Genomic DNA, 23,766 nt, shown 5'->3' on the forward strand with positions numbered 1-23,766 from the left:
CCGTACAAGTTTGAATTAAATAAATTTCGAATAATAAGTTAACAAAACAATACGATGCAACCTGTTATTTCAAATTCAATGAAATCATCTTTTAAGGTAACCAGGTTACTTATTCTCATACTCAAGTTAAATGTTTTTCAGTGTACAATTTAATGAAAGTTGCCATGCGTACATCCTTGTTTTGCACAAATGAATTAAGGTGCATCAAATATTCTCCATTTTGTGCCAGCAAAAAAACAAAAAAGCTTAAAATACAGAGTCAACCTTGCTAATGCAGAATGAAAATTAAATCAAATCACTATAACATTATAACATGTGTCTTCCCCAAGCTGTATGGAGCTTGCAAATCAAACATGTTCTGCGACTTTAGAGAGAAGTATGGAGAAATACAACTTGGACTGCCCTGCAAATTCATTCATGTGCTTTACCATAAGCAGATAAGACATTCACAATAAAAGCACAATGATCCTATCATTTTGGGAGCACTATCACCCCAGCATCAACTCTTTTAGTACTACAACAATCAGCTGATAAGTCTGTCTACATGCTGTGTAACTATCTTGGCTCTGTCAAATGTGCATGGCCAGAACAAGGAGGCAGCATATTAAACAGATAGGACTTTAGAAAAACAGAGAGAGTACATTAACCCTATCAGACTGAATGTCTCACCAGTGATTCATTCAGAAACATTGGCAATTTCCCCTTTGTCTACTTATTTGCCTTCAGAGGAGTTATAGTGTGTGCATGTCTACTGTGCACATAATAAAACGTATTTACACATCTTTTCATGTAAGAAGTTTGATAGGGTTAAAGGAGAAGAATAGTTTAAACAAGAAAAAAATGCTTCATTAGCCTCAAAGGGATACTACGACTACTACTACTATTACTACTACTAATAATAATACATTTAATTTATATAGCACATTCTTCAAATCCAAGGAATGCTTTACAACAACAATGTGATACCACTACAGTACATTATTAAGGCTATAATGTCTATTGCAGTCTATAGCAATAATGCAATAGGGAAAGGGGAGAAAGAGTAGATGCAATGAAAAGTCTCTTGTGGCTTTGGCTTATCCTTTATGAACCCCCACCCCAAACACTGCTCCCTGAAAGGAAAGTATTGCTTTATTTGAGCCACATGGCTCGTTCCCATGGTTTCAGGCTCCTCAAACAAAGTGGTTTAGGAAGAAAGACATAAAACTCGGGAAAAATCAGCAGCAGCTCTGAGCCCACCAGCCGGAGCTCCAGCCGTGGGGAGTTCTGCATCCCTTTCTGACAGTTCGCTTCACCCAAACTACGAGAGCCATAAAACTTTACTGCTGCTTGCTCCATAAGTGCTCATAGTACATGCGAGGACATGGTTACTGGGGGGGTAGGTGTAACATGTCATGTGTGTGTGTGTGTGTGTGTGTGTGTGTGTGTGCGCGCATTTGTTTGTATGTGTGTGTGCTGCTGTATGAAATATAGCTAAAATATATTTTGGAAACATTTGGGGCAGAGCTACATACACACATTCCACCTGGTGATAAAACACTGTGGGGCACAAGTGAGAGCAGCACCTGTGTTTTGATGATGTCATCGTCTCTGTGGATTTTGAGGGTGTATCCACGGTTGCAGGTGATGGTGCAGCGAACGCCATTGAAGTAACCTGGACTGCTGCACCTCATCTCTGCGTTATGCACCAGAGGCTTCTGGCAGTCAATGGTATCACACGAGTAATGCACACAGCTGAGAAGAAAAAGCATTAACATTAGCATTAGCACAGGTCAATCTGACCTCAGGTAACATGATTATGTATACTACTGTTCAAAAGTTTGTAATAACTTTCTGTGTTATTAATTGCTGTTATTTTATTCAATAATAACTTCAACCAGACTTTAAAAATTTTGAATCACCAAAACACATTTATGACTTTTAACTGACATTATGATAAAATTATTTGCTTTGAGTGACCCTATACCATAATCATGATTTTCTTAAAACAAATGATTGTATCACAAATATTGTATCACTAACAAAATGATCATTACACTACCAAAACTTTACAGTAGTCTAGCAAACATAGCTTTGAACAGTTTACACATATTAAATACTAATATTTTTCATTCAATGATTTCATTACATTAATTCATTTCAGCACAAAAAAGTTTACTCAACTGAAGAAAATATTTGTTTCATTAGTGATAATTTTCAGACTTTGGGACTTATTTACTTAAAAACAATAGGATCTAACCTTTTTATTTAAAAATGAAACTCATGATAATTTTTCGAACTTCATTTTAAAATGAATCAAAAAGTTTTAAACTTAGCAGTTGGGGGGTTTGGTACAACCGCCTCCCAACAGAAACATGTAACATAAATTATGACTTTTCATATATTTAACATATTACTATTACAATTAATGCTGTGGGTTTAATTAGATCATAACATAATTCCTGTAAATATCTAAGTCTGAATACTTAATTGTTTTGTTTGTTTGTTTGGGTTTTTTACCACAGCTTGAACTAATTAAAAAAGTTTATACACATTGTATTAACATTTAACAAGCATTTGTGACAACATCACAAAATCTGATTTGATGCAATTAGTTCTATGTCTGACTAAACAGGTTCTGCATCTTGCATGGGAAGGTGAAAAGCATCAACTGTTCAAATTCAACTGTTCTGGAGGAAAAGATAAGTGGCCATTCGGGTCACAGGATCTCCACTTTTATAAATTTAAAATATGAAATGCTGCAGCCAGTGGAACTTAACAGCAGGTAAGATCTTAAACAGCATAGACTGAAATGCTATAGGCTGGACATTAGAAAGTACTTTATGGTGTTTTACATTTCAAGGTTTTTGGGAACATCAAGAAGCTAAACTATATACTGTAATTTTCTATTTATAGTAATTTATTTTAAACAATATATGCCTCAAGATTTGATCTTCAGCAGAGTGGAAAAAGTATTTGCCCCCATTCCAATTTCTTCTATTTTTGCACACAGCACACTTGAATGTCTCAGATCATCAAAATACTATTATTATTAGAAAAAGATAGCTAAAGTAAACACAAAAACATTTTTTATGATTTATTAAAAGAAAGATTCTGTTCAGCTCTACCTGGCCATGAGTGAAAAAGTAACTGTTCCTTTAGCTACTAAATCAATCAGTTAACCAAATTCAAATGGCTACTGCATTAAGTTTTACTAGCCATGCCCAGGCATGATTACTGCTAGACCTGTTGAAAGTAAACATCACTTAAACAGAACCTGCCTGGCAATGTAAAGCAGGCTAGAAGGTCTCAAAAAGCAGCACATGATGCCACTTCTTAAACAGATGCGAAACAGTCATTAAAATCTCCCAGTCTGGAAAGGGGTACAAAGCCATTGCTAAGGCTCTGGGACTCCAGCAAACCACAGTGAGAGCCATTATCCAGAAATAGAGAAAACTTAGAAGAGTAATGAACCTTCCCAGGAGTGGGCAGCCTACCAAAATTTCACCAAAAGTGCATTGACAACTCATCCAGGAGGATACAAAAGAACCCAGATGAACAAGCCACTTAAAGCCCCAATTAAAGTCAGTGTACATGATTCCACAATAAGAAAGACACAGGGCAAAATTGGCATCCATGGTAGAGCTGCAACATGCAAACCACTGCTGACCAAAACGAACACAAAGGCTCATCTTGGATTTGTCAAAAAACATACAGACTACCCCCCTAGACTTTTGGGACTGATGAGCCAAAGGTGAAACTTTTTGTAAGACATGAGTCCCATTACATATAGAATAACGCTAACACTGCATTCTACAATAAGAACATACCAACAGTCAAACATGGTGGTGGTAGTGTGATGGCCTGGGTCTGCTTTGTTTCTTTAGGACCTGGATGACTTGTCATAACTGATGGAACAATGAACTCTGCTCAATGTCCGCCAGTAAATTTGTGACCTAAAGCTCCAGCGCAGTTGCATTATGCACTACTTTTACACACTATTTAGTGAGCTGGTATGCGGTTTGGGACGTAGCATGTCTTACCAAGATGAATCTTCTTCATCTAGTGAGCCGACAAGTTTCCTTATCAGATACTCCTGCAAGGAGGATGTGCTCCCATAGCCAGCTGAGGTCGGCTTTACAAATAATACAACTGCCTTGTCTGAGTTTAGCTCCCACACTTTTGAGGATTTAATTCTAGAGGCAGCCATTGCACTGTTGTTAACTCTCCAGTGAGTGGTCAAAACATTCCTAGTGAGCGCGAGAAAGACGTGAAATGACATTACCAACTAATCAACTACTAAATTGGTTGCCAACTAATTTGGTCATCAATTTTAGTCAACTGAGACAAATAATCATTACAAACACACAAACACACTGCTATTTCACATATTACATTTTCATTTTAATTTTGATAATGATCTAGTTCCATAGTTAAGACCATCTGCCAAGTGCAAATGGCAGCTCAAGCTTGAAAACTCCAATGTAGCTGAGTTAAAACAGTTCTGCAAAGAAAAGGGGGCCAACATTCCTCCACAGTGATGTAAAAACTCATTAACATTTGATTGCAGTTGTTACTGTCAAGAGTGGTACAACTACTTATTAGGTTTAGGGGCCAATTATATTTTCACATGGATTTTGTATTTACTTTTGTTGTCTTTATATTTTAATAAAATTAGTTGGATGGTCTAAAACATTTAAATGTGACAAAATAGCAAAACTGGGTGAGGGGCAAATACTTTTCCACAGCACTGCACTTGTTCCAAATACAAGATATTCTGGATATAAGCTTTATTTGAACTTAATTTTCAATGTTCTATAGCTTTCTCAGTTATTATGGAGCTATCTACAGCTCTCTTCTACAAATGGTCTGAAACCTATAATGTTGTAGTGTAGTAGCACCATAATAGAACCAATGTACATGTATGTTCACCAACACTGGTTGAAATCAGTGATTGCAGTGATGCAGTAAAGCGTTCCCAAGTATGTTGTCAATGAGGAGAAAGGCTCATCAGAACACTGTGAGACTTCTTAAAAGTAATAGAGAAAAGCATTTAAATTGTAAACATTTGGATTTACAGTGTATGTGCAGGTGATTTTTTATAGCGATTTCTTATCCCCACCCTTTTCACACAGCATCAATGTAAATGCCTTTGATCTAAGCTATTTTAAGTTTTTGAGTTGAGGTAAAAAATCTCACCTTTGGCCCATGGGGTTGTAGATTTCATTGCTCTGGCAGCCACTGATCGTGATTGGGTCAAAGTACTGGAAGGAGCGCAGACCAATGCCTGAAACAGCCACCAGGGCTGAGCGGAAGCTAACCACGATGGCCTTGGTTCTGTAAAAGGCCATGCTCAGGTCGTGACTCACAGGGATCACCAGAGGATTATTCCGGCAACTCAACCGCCATTCACCTGAAAAGCATCCCATCAGTGCACCATTAATCTTTCCACAGAGCAGTGGGTACTACATGATGAGAAATTAATGGTGCACCAAAGTGGAAATAGGTGGAGTAACCAAACAATAGCTCTTAAGCTGCTGTTTCACAATATAAATCGATGTTTGTTGACTGTTATTTTACGCATTATTTTTTTTTTTTTAATTTTAAATAATTGCAACCATATAATGTTCCTAATCTTAACTTTTGTTGTATAGCCATTCAGCAAATATACACATCCCCTATTGATAATAAATGTCTGTAGGACAAACCAAGGCTGTGGATCTGCTCCTTGGTGTCCACCAGATGAACAGTCACATTGGCCTGGGTCTGGTCACTGTAGGCAGTTCCATCAGCAGCAAGGTGGATAATAACTGCAGCTGCCACCATGGGGTGGGAATAGTATGCCTGATGGAGATAAATCAGACTAATCAGTTATTAAAATAAACAAAGGGAAACTTTAGAACCTAAACTAAAAAAGTTGAGAAATAACTTCAATGGGTTCAATAATTCTTTAAAGAATAATTTTTTAAATGTGAAGTACAATTTTTAAAAAACTTTTAAAAAGGCAATGCCAAATGATTAACTTTGTGTGATTTGTGATCAAAGTTGTGAACTTTCTACTAAAAATATTTCAAGAACATGAGCACTTACAAATATATAAACTTACATGCAAATATACAGAAACGCTGCTATTTCACAAATTACATTTCCATTTTTATTTTGATAATGATACGCTTCCATAGTTAAGACCATCTGCCAAATGCAAATGCAGTGTCTGTGACTTAACTGGATGTCTCTTCTTACCTTTAGCCAGTAATGGTGGACCCTGCTGTGCAGCTGTGCCTCCTCACATGGAAACCAGGCATACTGAGATACTCCGTCAGACAGGTCAAACACCTTTGACTGGCAGCTCTGAGAGGACACAGACACACATACAGCATCTGAACAGCCTGCATAAGGCTGAGTTAACAAGAACATTATGGTATCCATCAAAAGCATTCCTCTTCACATTGATTTTAATGATAACAATGTTGATGGGTAACACATTTTGTCCATCTTGAAAAAGTTCACCCGAAATTAACTATTGACACCATGTACTCTGATGTAAACATGCATCAGACAATAGGAGACGGTCATAGCTGGGGCTTCAGTCCATGCTTAACAAGACTGAGGATAAACTGCTTCTATCAGCTGTCATCCAGAACTGTACAGTCCAGCTCTAAAGATCTATAGGAACAGCTCACAACAAGACATGTCTTTTAAGCTTCCTTCTGAGAAAAATAGCAACCGTTAGTAGTTTTGGCTTGTGAGCAATCATTTTTGAATGATTTTCCTGCTCACAATGGATCTGTGTCAGCAAACACACCTATAACAAAACAGCAACACATCTTCATGATCTTGTGTAAGTGGTCTAATGCATAATGAGCAATGTATAATTTTTACCTAATCTTACATAATCTACAATACCATTACATAATCTCATTGAAAGTATCAAAATGCACCACTGTATAATGACTAGCATGTTAGCTTGCAGCTAGAGCATTAGACTGGGATACATTAACATAAAATCAAAGGCACATTTGAGCCACTCTTTTTTATGCTGTGTTGAATCAAATCCAGAAACCACCGTATCATATCGAATCGATCTATAAAGTCTGTGAATCGTTACACTGCTAGTAACTTTAAATTGCAGAATAACGATTCTGAAGGAATTTAGGCTTTTGCTGAGATGTAGTGAAGGTATGGAGCTTGATCAGCAGCCTAAAAGCAGTCCAATGTAAACTTCTGGGGTTAATTAAACAACCTCAACAAGTAACAGAAAAAAAATCTTCCAATTTTCTACATTAGAGCACATGCTCAAAGTGAATTATAAAAACAGTACCTGAAGCAGTGCACACTGAACGTCAGTAATGATGGAGGTCAGCCAGTCTGCATTTCCCTATCAAAATGTAATTTAGACCATCTGGAGGCTCACAATTAAGCTGAACCCTGGCAAGGTCAGACTGCTGCTCCAGATCATAAAGAAAGGCAGCAAAACTGAGAGGACGGAGAGGCGGACCCCAGGGGCTCTATGTATCCAACATCTCTGATTAAGAGTGCTGATCTAGGAATCATGTCATAAGAACTAGATCACAAAAAAGAATTGTACAAATGTCTCCAAGTCTGTTTGAGATAGGGTACCATTATGCAATGTTGAGCGGTAATCCAACTAAGTCCCCCTAAATACGTGTGGTGGGCTTTAAAGCCAAAGATTTTGAATAAATACTTGAATGTCCAAATTGCATAGACTATAGAAGTTAGACTCAATAAATGTGAAGCTGCAGCCCTGAAAAGATCTGACTTATTCAATTCCAATGACAATTGCAAGCTGCATGCTGATTACCGTATAAGCTTGAAGACCACTCATTTTGAACCCCCTGAACCCGAGTGTGGGGTGACTGTGCTGCGACGCTAGGTGACACTGCAGAGCCGCCTGGTGCCTGAGACCGTCAATGGCACTAATTATGCATAGTATGTGTGAGAGCGTGTGTGTGTGTGTGTGTGCGTGTAACAGGAGCTCATGAGCACTCCTGGACAGCAGCAGGAATGGTTGGCTTGTCTGCTGTCTCTGCACAATGGATGTCCCCAGTATTTTTGGAATAGTTTATGGCAGAGAGCTTCTGCCCCATCAGCAATAGAGACATGCTGGTAAGTGACTGTCTGGCCTTTACATTGCCCGTTTCCCCCACACATGCACATTCGTCTTTCAGTTCCAGCTCTCCTGTTCGTAAGCATACTGAACTTATAAGCCAATCACTAAATGCAATAACATGACACACTATGAAGGCAGTATTCAATGCACTGAAGAAACTAGACAGAATTTAATTTTGATATTACAACACACTGTATGTTGTAATTAACACAGGTATGAAATTAAACAGTGACAACTTAGAAGTGTTCAATTTTTTTAAACCAATAGAACTTAAGAAAGAGTTTTTGCATGTGCCTATAAATAGTTAAATAAGTATTTAAATTTTGTTTCAGCTGAAGTTAACAATGTGTATTTTATGTGTTTGCTGTAAATATGGTGTGTTATTGTAACTTAATGTAAGTAACCTGGCTGCCTTTTTTTAGTTCATTTAACATTAAACAGTAAGATAGCACATGTGTAATACATTCTGTTAAATTATTATCTGACGTTTTTAGGCAGTTACTCACAGTATTGTGCAAAAATCAGAGACCACACTTCATTTATTTAGTTTGCAGTTAAAATGCTCATTAAGTGCAAGTAAATAATTTTAAAGAAAGAAAAACACCCAGAGACATGCATTTTGACAGAAAATGACAAAAAAGCCTCAACAACTTCATATAATACTCTATTTTCAGTACTGAGTGCATTCATTCTTTTGCCTTTTTTATAGCTTCCATTATTTGCAGAAGAAATCTGAAGGGATAGTTTTCCACACTTCCACACAAGTACAGTCTTAGAAGTTGGTTGTATTTTCTGCTTTTCACATTTCAAGTAATCGCCCATTCAATGATGTTTAGGTCTGGATTCTAGCGTGACTAGCAAATTGTACACCAGCAGCTTCTTTGCTTGATTTGCATATCTTCTTTTTTGTCTGTTCTGGTTTCTCAGTAATGGCTTTTTGACAGCTACACAACCTTTCAGACTTTCAGGTTTTACTGTGTTGTTAAGAGTCACATTTTCTCTGTGTCTTTTAATCATTTGTTGAACTCCAATTTTGGAAACTCCTGTTTTTTTTCCACTCATTTTCCTTTGACCTTCTCCTTATGCAAGTAGATCATTTTATATCTAATTTGTTCAGATATACCTCCAAAAAAAAAGTAATGACTTGTCCTTAATGGCTTTTTTGAAAGGAAATTAAATAAATAAAGGGTGCTTACTGACTTCTGCAGAACGGTACTTTTTTAACATTAAAACCCTAAATCATTAACACTACACTATATTTTACTTCCATTTTACAACATAGAGCTGGTATTTATGGGGTCAGAAAGAAGTTAAAAGAACTAATGAGCCTCAGGGAGCAAAGAAGGATATGTCTATTTTCACCTCTACATACCTCAAAAAATTTGAATAAAATGGTTTCAGAATTAACCACATGCATAGTAAAATTCTGAAGTAATGCTAGATAGATAGATAGATAGATAGATAGATAGATAGATAGATAGATAGATAGATAGATAGATAGATAGATAGATAGATAGATAATGAGATGTCCCACTGAGAACTACTCTTCTCTCCTCTGTGGGGCTCCTCTTCTTTAGTAGAACGTACAGTAGTAGTCTCTGTGACCGCCCCATCCTGACATCAATTCATGGACTCCTCTATCTTACGCTCAGCACTGCAACTCTAGATGCTGCTGCAGCACACAATAACACCCTATATATGATTACTCATCCTGATAGAACTCCAGCATCAATCATAAGCTAAAGCCTGCTCCACTTAAAACCACAAGCAGGCATTCGTCAAGCCATTTCTGTTTCCATTCATTTTCTGGAATATTCCCATTGATTCTCAAAGCCTACGCCTTTTAGATGCCTCATTTTTCAAATTTGACTACTCTAGATCACTGCAAGCCAAAATACTTGAGGTTTTGATACCACTGTCTACAATCAATGCAAATCCAAGCAAACTGGCACTTTGTTGCCACTGATTGCTGCTTCCAGCATTTAGTCCTTTGTTTATGAATCTATGAATGGCAACTCAAGCCTTTTTGAAAGTGGTTTAGAACTTTAGTAGATGGGAGTCCCCAGTTGTTCTTAAATGCTTGATTGCAGCTTAAGTAAAGGAATCTGCAAACCACATGTGATTTCATGTTTAGGTCAATTTCATAATTTGTATACTTTTTGTGCTGATAGGTTGTTATTAGCTGAAGTGATAAATATTTACATGTTTGTAATTTTTTATATACGTGTACAAGCTAAACACATTTTTGGATGAAAATCCACAAAATATATTTCTGAGCAACAATGAGGTTAAAATCTCCACAGTGAAAAATGGCTGTTTGGCTCAGTGCTATAAATCCTAAGGTTGTGCAAAGCATGATGGGAATAGTTTTATGACATGATTAATTTGAGAGAGTAGATGATTTTGGGTGCAGGGCTGTTCGTTCTACAAACAGCATAAAAGAGAGGAGAGGAGGTGGAGATGTAGCCAAGAAATGTGTAAAATTATAAATATTTCATACTGAAATATCTAGGGAGTAAAACAAACTTGCTTTTTTAAAAAGATGTCTCTGGGAAAAAGCCAGTGTTTTACAGGTCTACTGTGTGAAGGTCTCTCATAAGTCTCTTCAACAGAATTCAGTGGTCAGAGTCTAAAGAAGTAGGTTATTATGTATAACCTTAGCTGTGTTAATTGTCGAGGACAATGAGACCTAAAACATTGGTCGAAGATCAAATTATACTTCTGGGTAAATGCAAACATGTTCAGGCGTCATATGTAGACGTTCACATGTACGTAACACAAATATATACACTAAGGGGCTGCTTCTAAGCCAGAATGCACAGAAAACAGAAAAGGAAAGTCTTGTGTTTTTACTGTCTCTCTCTTCAAAGATAAAAACTTGTTTGTGTCTCATACTGCCCCCCTCCAACAACAGATACATTTACAGCACTTGGGTGACGTTCTTGTCCAGAGCAACTTACAATTTGATCATTTCTCATAGGCAGGCCAAGGCGGTATTATGAGTCTTGCCCAAGGACTCTTATTGGTATAGTTTAGGATGTTTGCCCAGGTGGGGATTGAATCCCAGGCTACAGTGTAGAAGGCAGACGTGTTAACCACTACACTATTCCAACCAGATAGTCAGTCAGTGCTTGCTTGACAGATTTTCAGATTCACATGATGTGTATTGGAACTTTTGGTGATAACTCATGTTTTGGGCAAAATACATAAAAATGATCTTTCACACTGGATCACTAAAATGAATGTTTAGAGCTGCTACATAATGTGCTTCTAGTTTCAAATGCTGTGCCGTTGAGTTGTTGCTAATAGTCAGGTTGTAACTGACAATGAAAATCCTAGCTCAATTACACACATGCACATACAAATATATCAAATGTGACCTGTCTAAATTTATGCACTTTGAATAAAAATGTGTTAATAACAAGGTCCCCGTGACCCAGAAGGAGAAGCGGCTTAGAAGATGTGTGTGTGTGTGCGTATGTGTGATAAAATGGTTTTGTGCACTACAATTTCCATTAAGTTGGAATAGAATTTTAGCCAAAGGCTTATCCAGTGCTGGCACCCTTATAGCATTTTCTAAGAAATTTTAATGAAACTTCTAATGCATTTTTAAGATAATAATTTAATAATTTAATTAAGAAGAATTCAATTTAAAATATAACAAAGACACACAGTTTCAATGATGAGAAGCACTGCTCTTATGAAGCATCTAAGATCATTTGACTGCTAATGGCAACCCCTTATGGAGAACCTTTTGCCTGCTAAATGTGAGTGAGTGAGTGAGTGAGTGAGTGAGTGAGTGAGTGAGTGAGTGAGTGAGAGAGTGAGTGAGTGAGCCAGTCAGTCACTCAATCAGTCATAAGCCAGTTCCATGAAGTTCAGGTCTATTTTTTGTATGTACAACACTGTGCTTGGGTTTGTTTTAAAATGACTGATTTTTAAGTAGATTTGTTTGTTTTTTTTATTTAAAAGAATGTACCTGTGTAAATGTAACACTCTCATGCATTTTCTCTCTTGCTCTCTTTCTAGTAATGTTATAGTTTCTATCTGTATAATGAATAACTCCAGAGTTTGAAGAGTGGGTAAATGTACCCCAGAATGTTAGTGAGAAGAACCTCGCACAGTGGGGTAACAGTTGATCAGAGGTGAATGAATGCTCTTCTCTGCCAGCACAGGTGGTAAATTCAGGTCCAGAAAGTAAAAATCCTCCTCAAGATATCATCACAATTGTCAATTCTGTAGTTAGCTCACACCATCAGCATAGGTTTTCAAGCTGTTGGAACAAGATCTTTGGGAGGATTTTCACCTTCTAAACCTGAATTCACATCCTCTGTCTACTAAGTATGAAAAATATTCCACAAAAATATAATGATAATAAATACTGTTTCATATTAGTGAATTACAGCAAGTGCTTAGAAACAAAGCAAACCTCTAAAAACTGTGGCTGCAATTATCCTTGTTAATGCATATGAACAGGTTCGGCTCGGGTAAAGGTTTCAAATTTAGTTGTATCAGAAACGCCTGCTTGGGTTGAATGTCAAAGTTGCAGGTGTGGGTCGGGTTCAGGCTTCAATTTCATGGCCATGCAGAACCCTAGTGTGAAGGGATGTCCAAAAAGAAATCTACCTGTGTCCCAAATTTCAAGACCATTTGACAAGACATTCTAATGTTTAGTAAGGCCTTTAATTTGTCAATTTTAGGCAAATTAAGAGATTTCAAGAGCCCAAAGATGCCCTCAGAGCTGGAAACAGTTGCAAACAAAAGTTTTGTATATTTGTATGTGTTTGCATAATCTTCCCACCTTTGTCACAGCAGGATACCCAGCAGCCACCTCAGCAGGACAATGCACCCTATCCTCAGTGGAAACCTCCACCCCTGTGGCCCACTGGTCCAGGAAACCACTGGGAGTGTAGAGTCCACAGTCCCTCACACTTGTCTCCCGCTCAAAGTCCTCACACACACCATCACCATCATAGAAATAGCACAGGCTGGGTTCATCTGTACGAGAGTGAGAGACACAGTAAATACACCAGGAAGACAGCACTGTCAAGCCAATGTGTATTAGTGTGATACAGAACAACCTGTGGGGTATAAATGATAGTTTGGTCAATTTTATTCAACCGCTTATAATCCATATTATCCATAACGCATATTATTCAGTAACTATATAGACTACAAACCAAACTGGCTGAGTTATTCTTAGGCTATAGAAATATGTACTAATACTTTGAACCCAGGCATTTTAAGGGGTTAAACTCCTTTAAAACCCAGTGACCTGTAGTATAACTTTAATCAGGCTGGAAATTTGTATTCAAACCTGAATGCTGCCAAAGAAGATTTTGTCCAAGTCCGACCTGATCCAAAATGTAGTATCAAGTTTTGAATTTGTATCTTGAGCCCAAAAAAGTTTTGTCCAAACCTGACCTGACCTAAACTAGATTATCAAGTTTTGAGTCCGAAAGTCACATTCAACATTTTGTCTAAACTGTCCCAAACTAGTATATCATCAACCAAAGTGCTGAATATAACCTGACATGATAGCACCAAGTAGTGGCAATATTAGCAGTCATTAGATCCCAGATAAATGAAACATAAAACAATATAGTGTAATAAACTAATCACCTTTTCAAAATTAAGCTTAAATCATGCTTCAACAAGTTTGTTCATCAAGCAGCAATTCCTAGGAAAGCCTTAAATGTTTGTTAGTCCAGATAAACTTTCCATACTGCGCCATTCTCACTGTGTAGATGCTAATATAGTAAGATATTAACCTTTACCTGTTTATTTCTGAATTTTTTTTAAATCCAGAAAAATTTCTATATTTGGAATGTGTTAAATATAGCATATTGCACACAATCATATATTTTTCAAAAAAAAAGTATCCTTTTGGCTGCACCAATCTGTACTTTCCTGAATGCTTTTGTAATTTATTTGTCCAAACAATCAGTCCAGAGAAATATTTTAAATTCTATCCTGTATGTGTGACCATTTTTCAATTTCTAACTCAAATTTTCAAAGCGGACAACAAAGCAGTTCTGTAAGTCACTTTGGACCATCTGCTAAATGCCATAAGCATAAATGTAATAACTGAATAAAGTAATACGACTCCTGTAATTAATGTTCTTTATGTCCTACCAGTTATTTTTGGTAAGGATGCACCAATATGGTAAATACAGGCTGATGCTAACGTCAGATATTTTTCATGTACATGTCTACTGGTGCCAATTTAAATACATAAACATTCATAACATGTAAAAATTGTGACTAAAGTCACCTCAATTAGCATTATGGAGAAAGGTAATATTTATTTCTATTGAATTCCAAATGCATTAAATGGAATGAAATGCTTTAGAACAATACATTTGTCATCAAATATTGCTTTTTAATATCAGTCAAATATAAACACCAGTCTGATAATAATTATTTTTAAAGTAATTATCTGTTAATACCAATGTGATTCCAGTACCATTATACAACCCTAATGGTATCCCTGTATTTTGATAGGCAGTACAACAGAACCACTTACAGTAAATGAATCAGAAATCACACAAGTCAGGTGACAGAATTCCTGCCCAAATACATGCTGTCAAAAGTCAGCCTTGCAATAAACGTTCACTGGAATTTTGGAATGTCAGGTGGAATGGGGGAGTCTAGTTTGGAACAGTGATATGCCCCTGTTCCAGTGTATTCCTGAACCTTGTCCCTGAAGTGTTAGGAATCTGCAGACATGTGCAACTGACACCCGGTCAGCTCTTAGGGCTGCAGGGAGGCATTTGGAGAGCCAGTGAAAACTTGTCACCTGCTCTGGGTTTACCAAGTGCTGGTCAAGAGGGTGCCACTGAACCAAACAGGAAACACGTTTGCAGGATATCCATTTATCAGTGTGTGCACCCCTTCCCTGGCAGAGCTGTGCACTATGTAAGTGAGAAGGATGGCAGGGAAAATAAGCAGTATCTTCAAGCCCATAGCGGGCTGGCATAAATCATCCAAAGGAAGCCACAATGTGTGCAGGACACTGGAATTCAAATAGCACCTCATTGCCATTTCCATGCTAAAAAACACTCATTTCATTAATGTCACGTTTCCACATGCTTGGCGGGTGACGCATTGAAAAACAGAGCTGGAAAATACAATTTCAAGCACTCGAGGTTGGGCTCCAAAATACTTGTGTTCCCTGCAAAGTTTGTGTTGGTGCTGTTTCAATATGCCTGTGAGTCAGACAAAAACACCATGATGTGATAAAGCTGAGGCATTTTCTTCAAGTCAGAAATTTTACCACTTGGAAAGCAGCGGATAAAGCGCGGAAACATGAAGTCATGTCATAAAGTGTTTTTGGACAGTTCTTTGGTTACAGCAGAATCTTGTAATACTAGTATAGCTACCATCATCTGTTAAGGACCATCTCTAAATTATTCAATGCACTTTTAATCAAAGATATATGACCTTTCCTTAGAAAGCTGCTGAAGTAGCAGGATATGGAAGAAAATGGATAAAAACGGGGGGACACAATGGCCTGGATCCTGTTGAAGTGGCAGGCATCTTCTACTAACTGTTCCCCAGAGACAGAGAGCCATCAGTCAGACCATGCTTCAGCACTTCTGTCAGAAGAACAGGATAGACATGGGGTCATGTGTGGAAGAGAGGTGAGGATCATTAGGGAAAGGCCTACCCAGGTCCATTTTACGCACAGGGCGACCTTACTGAGGTGTGAATTTCCTTGTGCAAGACTAGCTAAAATGCGAGCTCCATCTGTTCTGATGCATCACAAAAAAAAATATCCACAGTTAACTAGCATAGGAATGTGAAGCACTAGTAAAATGCTGACACAGGATTTTCTTGAGGAAAGAACGTAGAGTTCATTGAATTTCACTGCCTGTGAAGGACAAACTCATTGAACGTCTTAAAAACAAGCAGCTTGATGGTCTCTTCACTGAGATGAGCTGCTAATTAAGCTGTGACATCCAAGCAACTTCAGAGTGCACACTTCTACAGGTGTCTAGGGTCATGCCTTCAGTTAGCTACATTCAAGGGAGAACTTCAAAGGATTCTTTAACCACCCTCCTTCTGCCTGCACTCTACTTTCACTCCACTTCCACCACTGTGTCCCATTCACATGTTCCAGGCTAAAAAGATGAATGAAACTCTAACAAAGCTAGTAGAAAAAAGACTCACAAAAAGTCTACTCACCCTATGTCTAAGAATTCCTTAGAATTTCTATTAATTCACTAGCATAAAGCATACTGCAATGGGATTAGACAGAAGTCTTTGTGGAGTGACAGTAGCTAGTACTCTGGACTGAGAGGTCTTTGTGAACAGATTTCACGTTATGTCAGTTAGAGGGCCCAATCACTAACATTCAGCAATTAAGTTGCGTTATTAGCATCACAATCCTACAATAAAACCCAGTCTGACTAAATATGTGTTGAAAAGCACAATAGGACTTTGATACTTTCTGGTGCAGAGATGTTTTTGAAGTCATTGTGTTGTCAGCTGGGAGAAAACTAAAACCATGTTTGAGAAGACCATGAAATACCACTGAAAGATTAAAAGACCACTGATGAAATACTGCATATCAACCAAAATGACAAAATAATAAAATGAGCACCTACTTAGGATTAACAAAACTGTGGGTTTTAGGGCTGGGGCCACCTATTGTTTTAGTGATAATAATCAATAACAATAAACAAAACATATTTTTTCTTTCAATTTTGCAAGCACAAGAGTTCTGATTTTACTTTATTGATAAACACAGCAATGAGTTGTTTTGTGAGTGACTGCCACACTGTCCAGGAAAAACAATTATATTTATTTATATTTATAAAATTATAAATGCAATTTTTAATGCATTGAAACATTTGCTCCAACTTTTTATTAAATACTTGCAGGATTAACACAAAGAAGAAATCCACTGATCAAGCAGTAATGACACTGAAGCTATCACTTTGTTCTAGTCACTCAAGGTCATAGACACTGGGTAACAGCCCATTCTGCTAAAATGTACATAACCAACCATTGTGCTGTGTCTCAGGGTTTTGCTTTGCTGCAAAGGGTGCGAAAAATTTACAAGAGCTCATACATTTTTTTTGTTTGTTTGTTTTTTCAAAATTGCTTATAGTTCCAGTCCTAGTGGTTTACAAACTAGTCACAGAAGAAAATGTAAGTAGAACATACCAACACAGTTAAACAAAGGTTCCTTTTTGCACTGATTGGAGCAACCATCTCCATTGGCAAAGTTTTTGTCATCACACTGCTCTCCCAGATACCTGAAATACATATCAAGTTTATTTAACTTTTTTATATTAATATATGCAGAGTAGAAAGACATTACCATCTTACATTACCAAACATTTAGCTTAACATATAGTTTGCACATCAGCATTGATGGTTATAGTAATAGAAAATATATTTTCCCTGCAACAGGTGTTATTTGACAGCCATGAGAGCAGTATGTCTTACTTTTGGATGAGTCCGTCTCCACAGTAGGGTGAGCCCAGCTGATGTATGAGAGGAGGAGATGGCTCACTTTCTGCTGTCCTGGACACAGTCAGCACATGGTAGGTGTACGTCTCACCTGGCTCTACATCTCTGCAATGCACATTCATGGTTTGACAGTTATTTCATTTCAAGCTGTTCATGAGATCACACTTAAAGGGACACTTAAAGGGATACCAATATACAACCATTGGGAATACGGTTGTAGTATGTATTTGTGTTAATTCATTGTAGTAAGAGAACAATTACAAATAAAAACATGAAAGACTGTACAAAATCAAGAATTCTGTCAAACCGATGATGCTGACAGAGGTCATTTATGGCCCTTTAACGGTCTGATTTAACAAAGAGCAGAAATGTACAATTTCAGCCCTAGCAGGCCAGTGTCCAGCACAGCTTGGAAGCCTTTGACGACCATGTTATGCACCCCTGAAACAGTATCAGTAACGGAATTTAATCAAAGACATACATTTCTATTAATCATATGCTCTATTAATCATAAAATGTTCATACAATATAATGTTGTTGTATGTTGAATGTTAAAACATAAAGAATGGACTGTTACCAAAGAAAGTCCAGCAGAAAACATAAGGAAACTCAAAGAAGGGCTCACAAAACACAAAATATCCAAAAGTACCAAGAATACCTAGTGGCTGGAGGTTAGGGAACCGGCCCTTGGTTCGATCCCCAGAGCCGAGAGTACATAACTGAGGTGTCCTTGAGCAAGACACCTAACCCCCGGGTGCTGCGCGTAGGGCTGCCCACCGCTCCAGGCAAGTGTGCTCACTGCCCCCTAGTGTGTGCGTGCTCACTAGCGTGTATGTGGTGTTTTACTGCACGGATGGGTTAAATGCGGAGGTGAAATTTCCCCATTGTGGGACTAATAAGGGTCATTTAATCTAATCTTAATCTAATATGATCTTACAGCACAAAGTGTACCTTATGGTGGAAGCTTTGAGAACCCAACACTGGGCGGTAATATAAGCTTTCAGGTCCACAAAGCACCAGACTCAGCTGTATTTCTGCAAAGTAAAGCCCCTGTCATATTCTGAGACTGCACTGGGATCAGCAGAAGCCCTGGCTACTCTGCCTAACTCACTTTGGCATAACAAAGCAGCACTGAAGCAGCTGGGTGGGCTTCCCTGCCCCCCATTAACCCTCTTCCATAACCACGGCCTCCCTATACCTCCCTGCTCTTCCTCCTCTCCCCCATTGATCTTCTCCCCCTCAGTGAATTTTCAAGAACAGAGAAACCAAAAGAGAGAGTGGAGGTGGAGGCCTGAAAAATGCAGGATCAAATGGTGAAGCAGGGGAGGGTGTGGGTGCTTTGTAGGAGGACAATACTGCCAGCTCCATGTCTCATTAGTCCCTCAATTCCCCTCCTCAAATCCTGCACTTCGTCTAAGAAGCTGACCTCCTCCCACACCTTTTTGCAGCTGCCTACAGGGGTCAGGTTAATGAGAACATTTTCGGCAGGTCTCAGATCGGCCACTCCAAAGCCGTCCAGTCCATAGATATGCCTCTGAGGTCTTTCTCTTCATGCAGGCCATCTAGTGGTGGAGATGCCAGCATATACAAGAGATTGATCTAACATAACGTAAATTGTCAAACTGTAAAAACAATAATGCTATTTAAATCAGAATGAGATTCAGAATAATTTTATTTCACCAAGTATGTCACACACACAAGGAATTTGTCTTGGTGAATGCACACATGTATGTATGGAACAGACCAGGTAGTGACAAGTATTAACTTTGGAAAAAAAATACAATAAACACAATAAAGGATAAGGAATAATAAAGTGATGTATGAATATCTATACATACATGTCCAAGACGAGAGAGGTCAGCTGTTATTTTGGCTACATCTGATGATCCTCTCTGCTGTCCTGATTATGTGCTGGAATTTGGCTGGTTATGTGAGGCAGAAGAGCCAAACCAGATAGCTATGGATAATGTAAGGATGGACTTGATGGTTGCAGCATAGAACTGGATCATCAGGCCATGCAGCAGGTTAAACAAGAAGAAGCTCCAGCTTGATGTTTGGGCTTCAAATGCATAATCAACATTATACTGAAAAAGATATGATAGCAATAGTAGATAATTCACTTACATCCTTGAAAGAACCAAACTTCACCATGTTTTGACTGAGTTCTCTTTGAATACTCTTTCAATGCACTCGCAAGCATCAGATTCATTCACTCAGGGAAGCCCAAAATGCAACCAAAGTTACAAAATATTCTTCTGCACATTGCATGCAATTACACATGTCCACCAGAGAGGTCTCCAAATCCTCAAAATTTAGATACTGATGCTATAAATTTTGTTTTCTGCATTTTCCCCTAAAAAAATAGTGGCCATTTTCATTGGAAATAAAGTAAATGAGGAATGATCTCTGAGTTTTCCATAATATTTCATATCATAAATGCCATTTTTTACATTTTATCAAAGTAAGAATGAAGTAGAATTGAAAACTTAAATCTCTTCATCATAAAAATGTACTGCTTTTTGCCTTTGACACGGCATGCTCTTTTTATGCTATAACAGGTAGAATAACAATGTTCTGAACAGCACCATCTACAGAGAAGAATAATTTCATTCATGTGAGTTTAGTCTGATGCCATAACCCTCAGGATAGCTCATAAAGTGTGATGAAAAACTAAACCAGCTGCTGCAAGTAGATTCAGTGTGAGAAGTCATAACATGAAGCCCTAACCTTGCTGGCCTTCCTCTGGTAGCAGACTTCCCAAACAGTCAAATTTGGGTCAGCAAGCCTCAGCAGCATGAGAACTACAGAGAGTCCGAGGACACTCTTTTAGAAGTGTACAAGCAGAAATCTCGGCCAACCCTGAAGGCATAAAGATGGAAGATCTGGGCCCACAATGTGGCCATGCGGTAGTGTTTTTCTAAGACATGTTTGTTGTGGTCAGGCACAAGCAAAGCTAAAAGAGTCCTGCCGCTATCCTTAACAGCCGCAATGACTCCTGAGGTAGACCGTTGGCTTGACTTACATCAAGAGGAAAGAATATCTTGCCCGTTGAATCGAGTAAGTATCAATTTAGCCATCAATGTCAGGCAGCTAGGTTACGCAGTTGCGGTTCTGCTGTTTGTTTGTGAAACTGTAATCATCTACTGTAACTGGAGCATTATGCACTGCAGTCCATGCTCAGCAAGAACTATGATCCTTCACATTAATGTTTTTCCAGTTAAAATTAGAAAATGGAAAGAGTATCATGTCAAAGTGAAAGTGTGTTCAGAAGGTTTATGTAAGAGTTTCTTTTATGTTAACAAGCACAAGAACCTCTTATTTAAAAAACTGTCTTAAGCACAACTCAGCAAAATACAAGAGACAAATCTCACAGTTGTCAGTCTCTTGTTGTGTTTTGAGTTTGAGTTGGCAACAATAATTTTCAAGCCTCTGCACTGGAATATGAGCTAGGCCATGATATCATCAGACCACACACCCAGCTGTACCATGTATGGGTGAATGCAGTCATCCTGTTCCAAGAGCTTACTGGACTTTAAGCTGACAATTAATTGCCATAGTATGCAACTATCAAATTAGTAAGTAGTACATTACTAGTAGCCGAAAGTGGGCAAATTGGTTCATTCACTTTTTTGTGCCCTAACTTATAATACTTAGGCCGCCAGTATGCTGAAATCAAACTACTGCCAAACACACTATCATAAGTAGAGGGTCTCCGAACAAATGACACTGTGATAAGGACCAATTCTAGACCATTGTTTGGCATCTTTATTTTTAAAATGCATAGAAGAACCAATTTTAGTTCCTTAAAGAACCTTTCAATGGATTGTTCTTTAAAGAGTTCAGTTGAAACCACTCAATCAAAAAGTTCTTTAGAGGACCAAAAGAGGTTCTCCTCCAAATCTTTATTTTTAAAGTGCACAGAAGAACCACTTTTGGTTTAATGAACATTTCAATGTATTGTTCTTGAAAGAACTCAGCTGAAACCACTCAATTGTAAGATTTCGGGGGAACAAAAGTCCTTCTGCTATGATGTTTCAGAGAGCCATTTATGGCATCTATATTTGTAAGAATGCCTTCAACAGAATTGACTGATATTTAGTTACTCATTAGACAATCTTCTTCACTCCTGAAAAAGAGATGTGCTGCTAGAACTTTCAAAGTTTTAACGATCAAAGGAAAAAATAAATCAAAGTAGCAAAACAACTATAAAAATTATAGAGTTCTCGGATCTTTGTGTGATTGCTAAGAATCTCTCTTAGTTCGTCTGTTTTTCACCACCATGCCAGCAGATTCTCTCTGGCTGCCTCCTCAGGCTTCTCCGAGTATTGAAAACACACAAGGGCAACAATCTCCCACTGATCAATAGAGCCTAATCCGTAGCCAGTTAGAATTAATAAAAGTCTGTTTAGTCAGACACAGATAAGAAACCCTGCTGGCATTTTCTTTATCTCTCTGAGTGGAGCAGAATGGTTTTGTACAGGTGGTTCACAAGTTGCAGTCTACTCCACTCTCTGCAGACTTTGAAGTAAAGCATAGTGGAGAGAGGCAACGAGGCAGAGAGAGAGAATGAGAGAGACAGAGAGGTGGAGAGATAAGAGTTCTGTCCTCATGGAACTGGAGACAGAGTTCTGTTTTACAGAACAGAAATGGAGCTCTCTGCTCTTTCTGAAGAAACTCTGCTCTTTCACACCGCATGGTGGCATAAAAGTATTTTATCTGATGTATTTTATCATGGCATCCTCAGTAAACCTTCAGAAAGGGAATGGATTGAGGAAGTTTATGGTATAATGCCAAGCCTGGAAGATGAGAAGCCACCTTAAACTTGAACCAACTTAAAAGGAGGGAAAGTTGTCGTTTGCAATCCAAATCAAAGGGCATGTTCTTGAAGGAAGTGAATAATTAGAAAGTGTATCAAATGCCAAGCTTGATACAACTACTAAGCTTTACCTTTAGAACTTATTATTTTCATTTTCTCTTGTATTTAAATGTAATTACATAATTGCATATAGAACATAATTTAGTAAATTAGGATCTCTGAAATGTAGTTACATAACTACACAATGAATTACACTTACATATGGTTTACATTCTGTATCAACAGCTTTGAGTCTACATTTGCTAAGTTTATCTGTTTGTTTTGATGTCAAATAACAAGTTTCTTTTTTTTTTGCGAAACAAGACAAACAATAACTTCTTATCAAATCCAAATCATGCCTCTGCTTTGAATGAAGTGCTCTTCGGATTGGGTTATTTCTACATAGGGAGATGAGATTATGTAATTTTATTACAGGATGTCTGTATTGTTGTTTATGACTACTGTTTTTTTATTTTTATTTATTTTTGTTTATGTCGAATCCAACTTATTAAACCTCTATCTATAAAATCTATGTAGAGTGATGCATAGCATGCAATGAGTACTGTGATGATATATTGGTCCCATATCACCTATTCTTATGGAGAATGGCAGGTAATAATTATATTACCACACCTCACCATGTGAAGCTAATCCCTAATACTACTTTACAAAAAAAAGTCATATGTTCTGAACATTTGGAATCTTTAAAAACTTTCTCTGCTTATTTCAGTGAGCTACAGCTGAAAATGAATCAACATTGAATTACACCATGCTTTCGATATCATCAGCCATAACTGCAAGTTAATACAGCATAATACAAAACACTAAATGGCAAAAATCCTAAATGATGTGCCTGTCGTAGATAGTACTATTTAGCACTTGATAATTCTTTCCATCAAGCAGATCCTTTCCTGAAAGCAGCCAGATGCTCTAAATCACAGCTACTCTGAAGCTGCGGCTTGTGGGGCCTGCCTGCTTTGCCGCTGTGCTGTTTTCACAGTGAATTTTTAACACAAGCCATTTGCAACTACACCATACATGCATGCATGAGCTCTGATCCTGCCATTAAAAATGGAGCAGAGGAGGCGAGATATCCCCTTCACATGCTTACGCTCTGTCACACTTGTGCACACACACCAGCCTCCAGTCTGTACTGCATTTGAGCAAAGTATCCTGTAATGAGCTTTCATCATACAGTCTGTTCCTTGGAACAGCATGAATGCTAAATTGGACAGTGAAGTATAGCAATATTGTGGTCTACGTCAGTTAATCAGCCTGCCTACAGTAGCTGGGTTAATCTACAGCGCAGCGCATTCCCTTG

The 23,766-nt window shown here is 37.9% G+C and overlaps 1 protein-coding gene across 2 annotated transcripts in view; it reads right to left on the reverse strand.

The window, feature by feature from the left end:
* Positions 1 to 23,766, reverse strand: part of pappab (pregnancy-associated plasma protein A, pappalysin 1b) — a 97,893-nt gene that overhangs the window by 26,684 nt on the left and 47,443 nt on the right. For both annotated transcript variants that reach the window (XM_017690995.2, XM_037531469.1), the window contains exons 8-14: positions 17,567 to 17,695; positions 17,282 to 17,373; positions 12,912 to 13,108; positions 6,223 to 6,330; positions 5,688 to 5,823; positions 5,179 to 5,392; positions 1,566 to 1,734 (exon numbers count right to left, since the gene is read on the reverse strand). In XM_017690995.2, coding sequence (XP_017546484.2) covers positions 1,566 to 1,734; positions 5,179 to 5,392; positions 5,688 to 5,823; positions 6,223 to 6,330; positions 12,912 to 13,108; positions 17,282 to 17,373; positions 17,567 to 17,695 — 1,045 coding nt within the window. The remainder of the gene's footprint in view (positions 1 to 1,565; positions 1,735 to 5,178; positions 5,393 to 5,687; positions 5,824 to 6,222; positions 6,331 to 12,911; positions 13,109 to 17,281; positions 17,374 to 17,566; positions 17,696 to 23,766) is intronic.

Source organism: Pygocentrus nattereri, chromosome 20, assembly GCF_015220715.1.
Source record: "Pygocentrus nattereri isolate fPygNat1 chromosome 20, fPygNat1.pri, whole genome shotgun sequence".
NCBI lineage: Eukaryota > Metazoa > Chordata > Actinopteri > Characiformes > Serrasalmidae > Pygocentrus > Pygocentrus nattereri.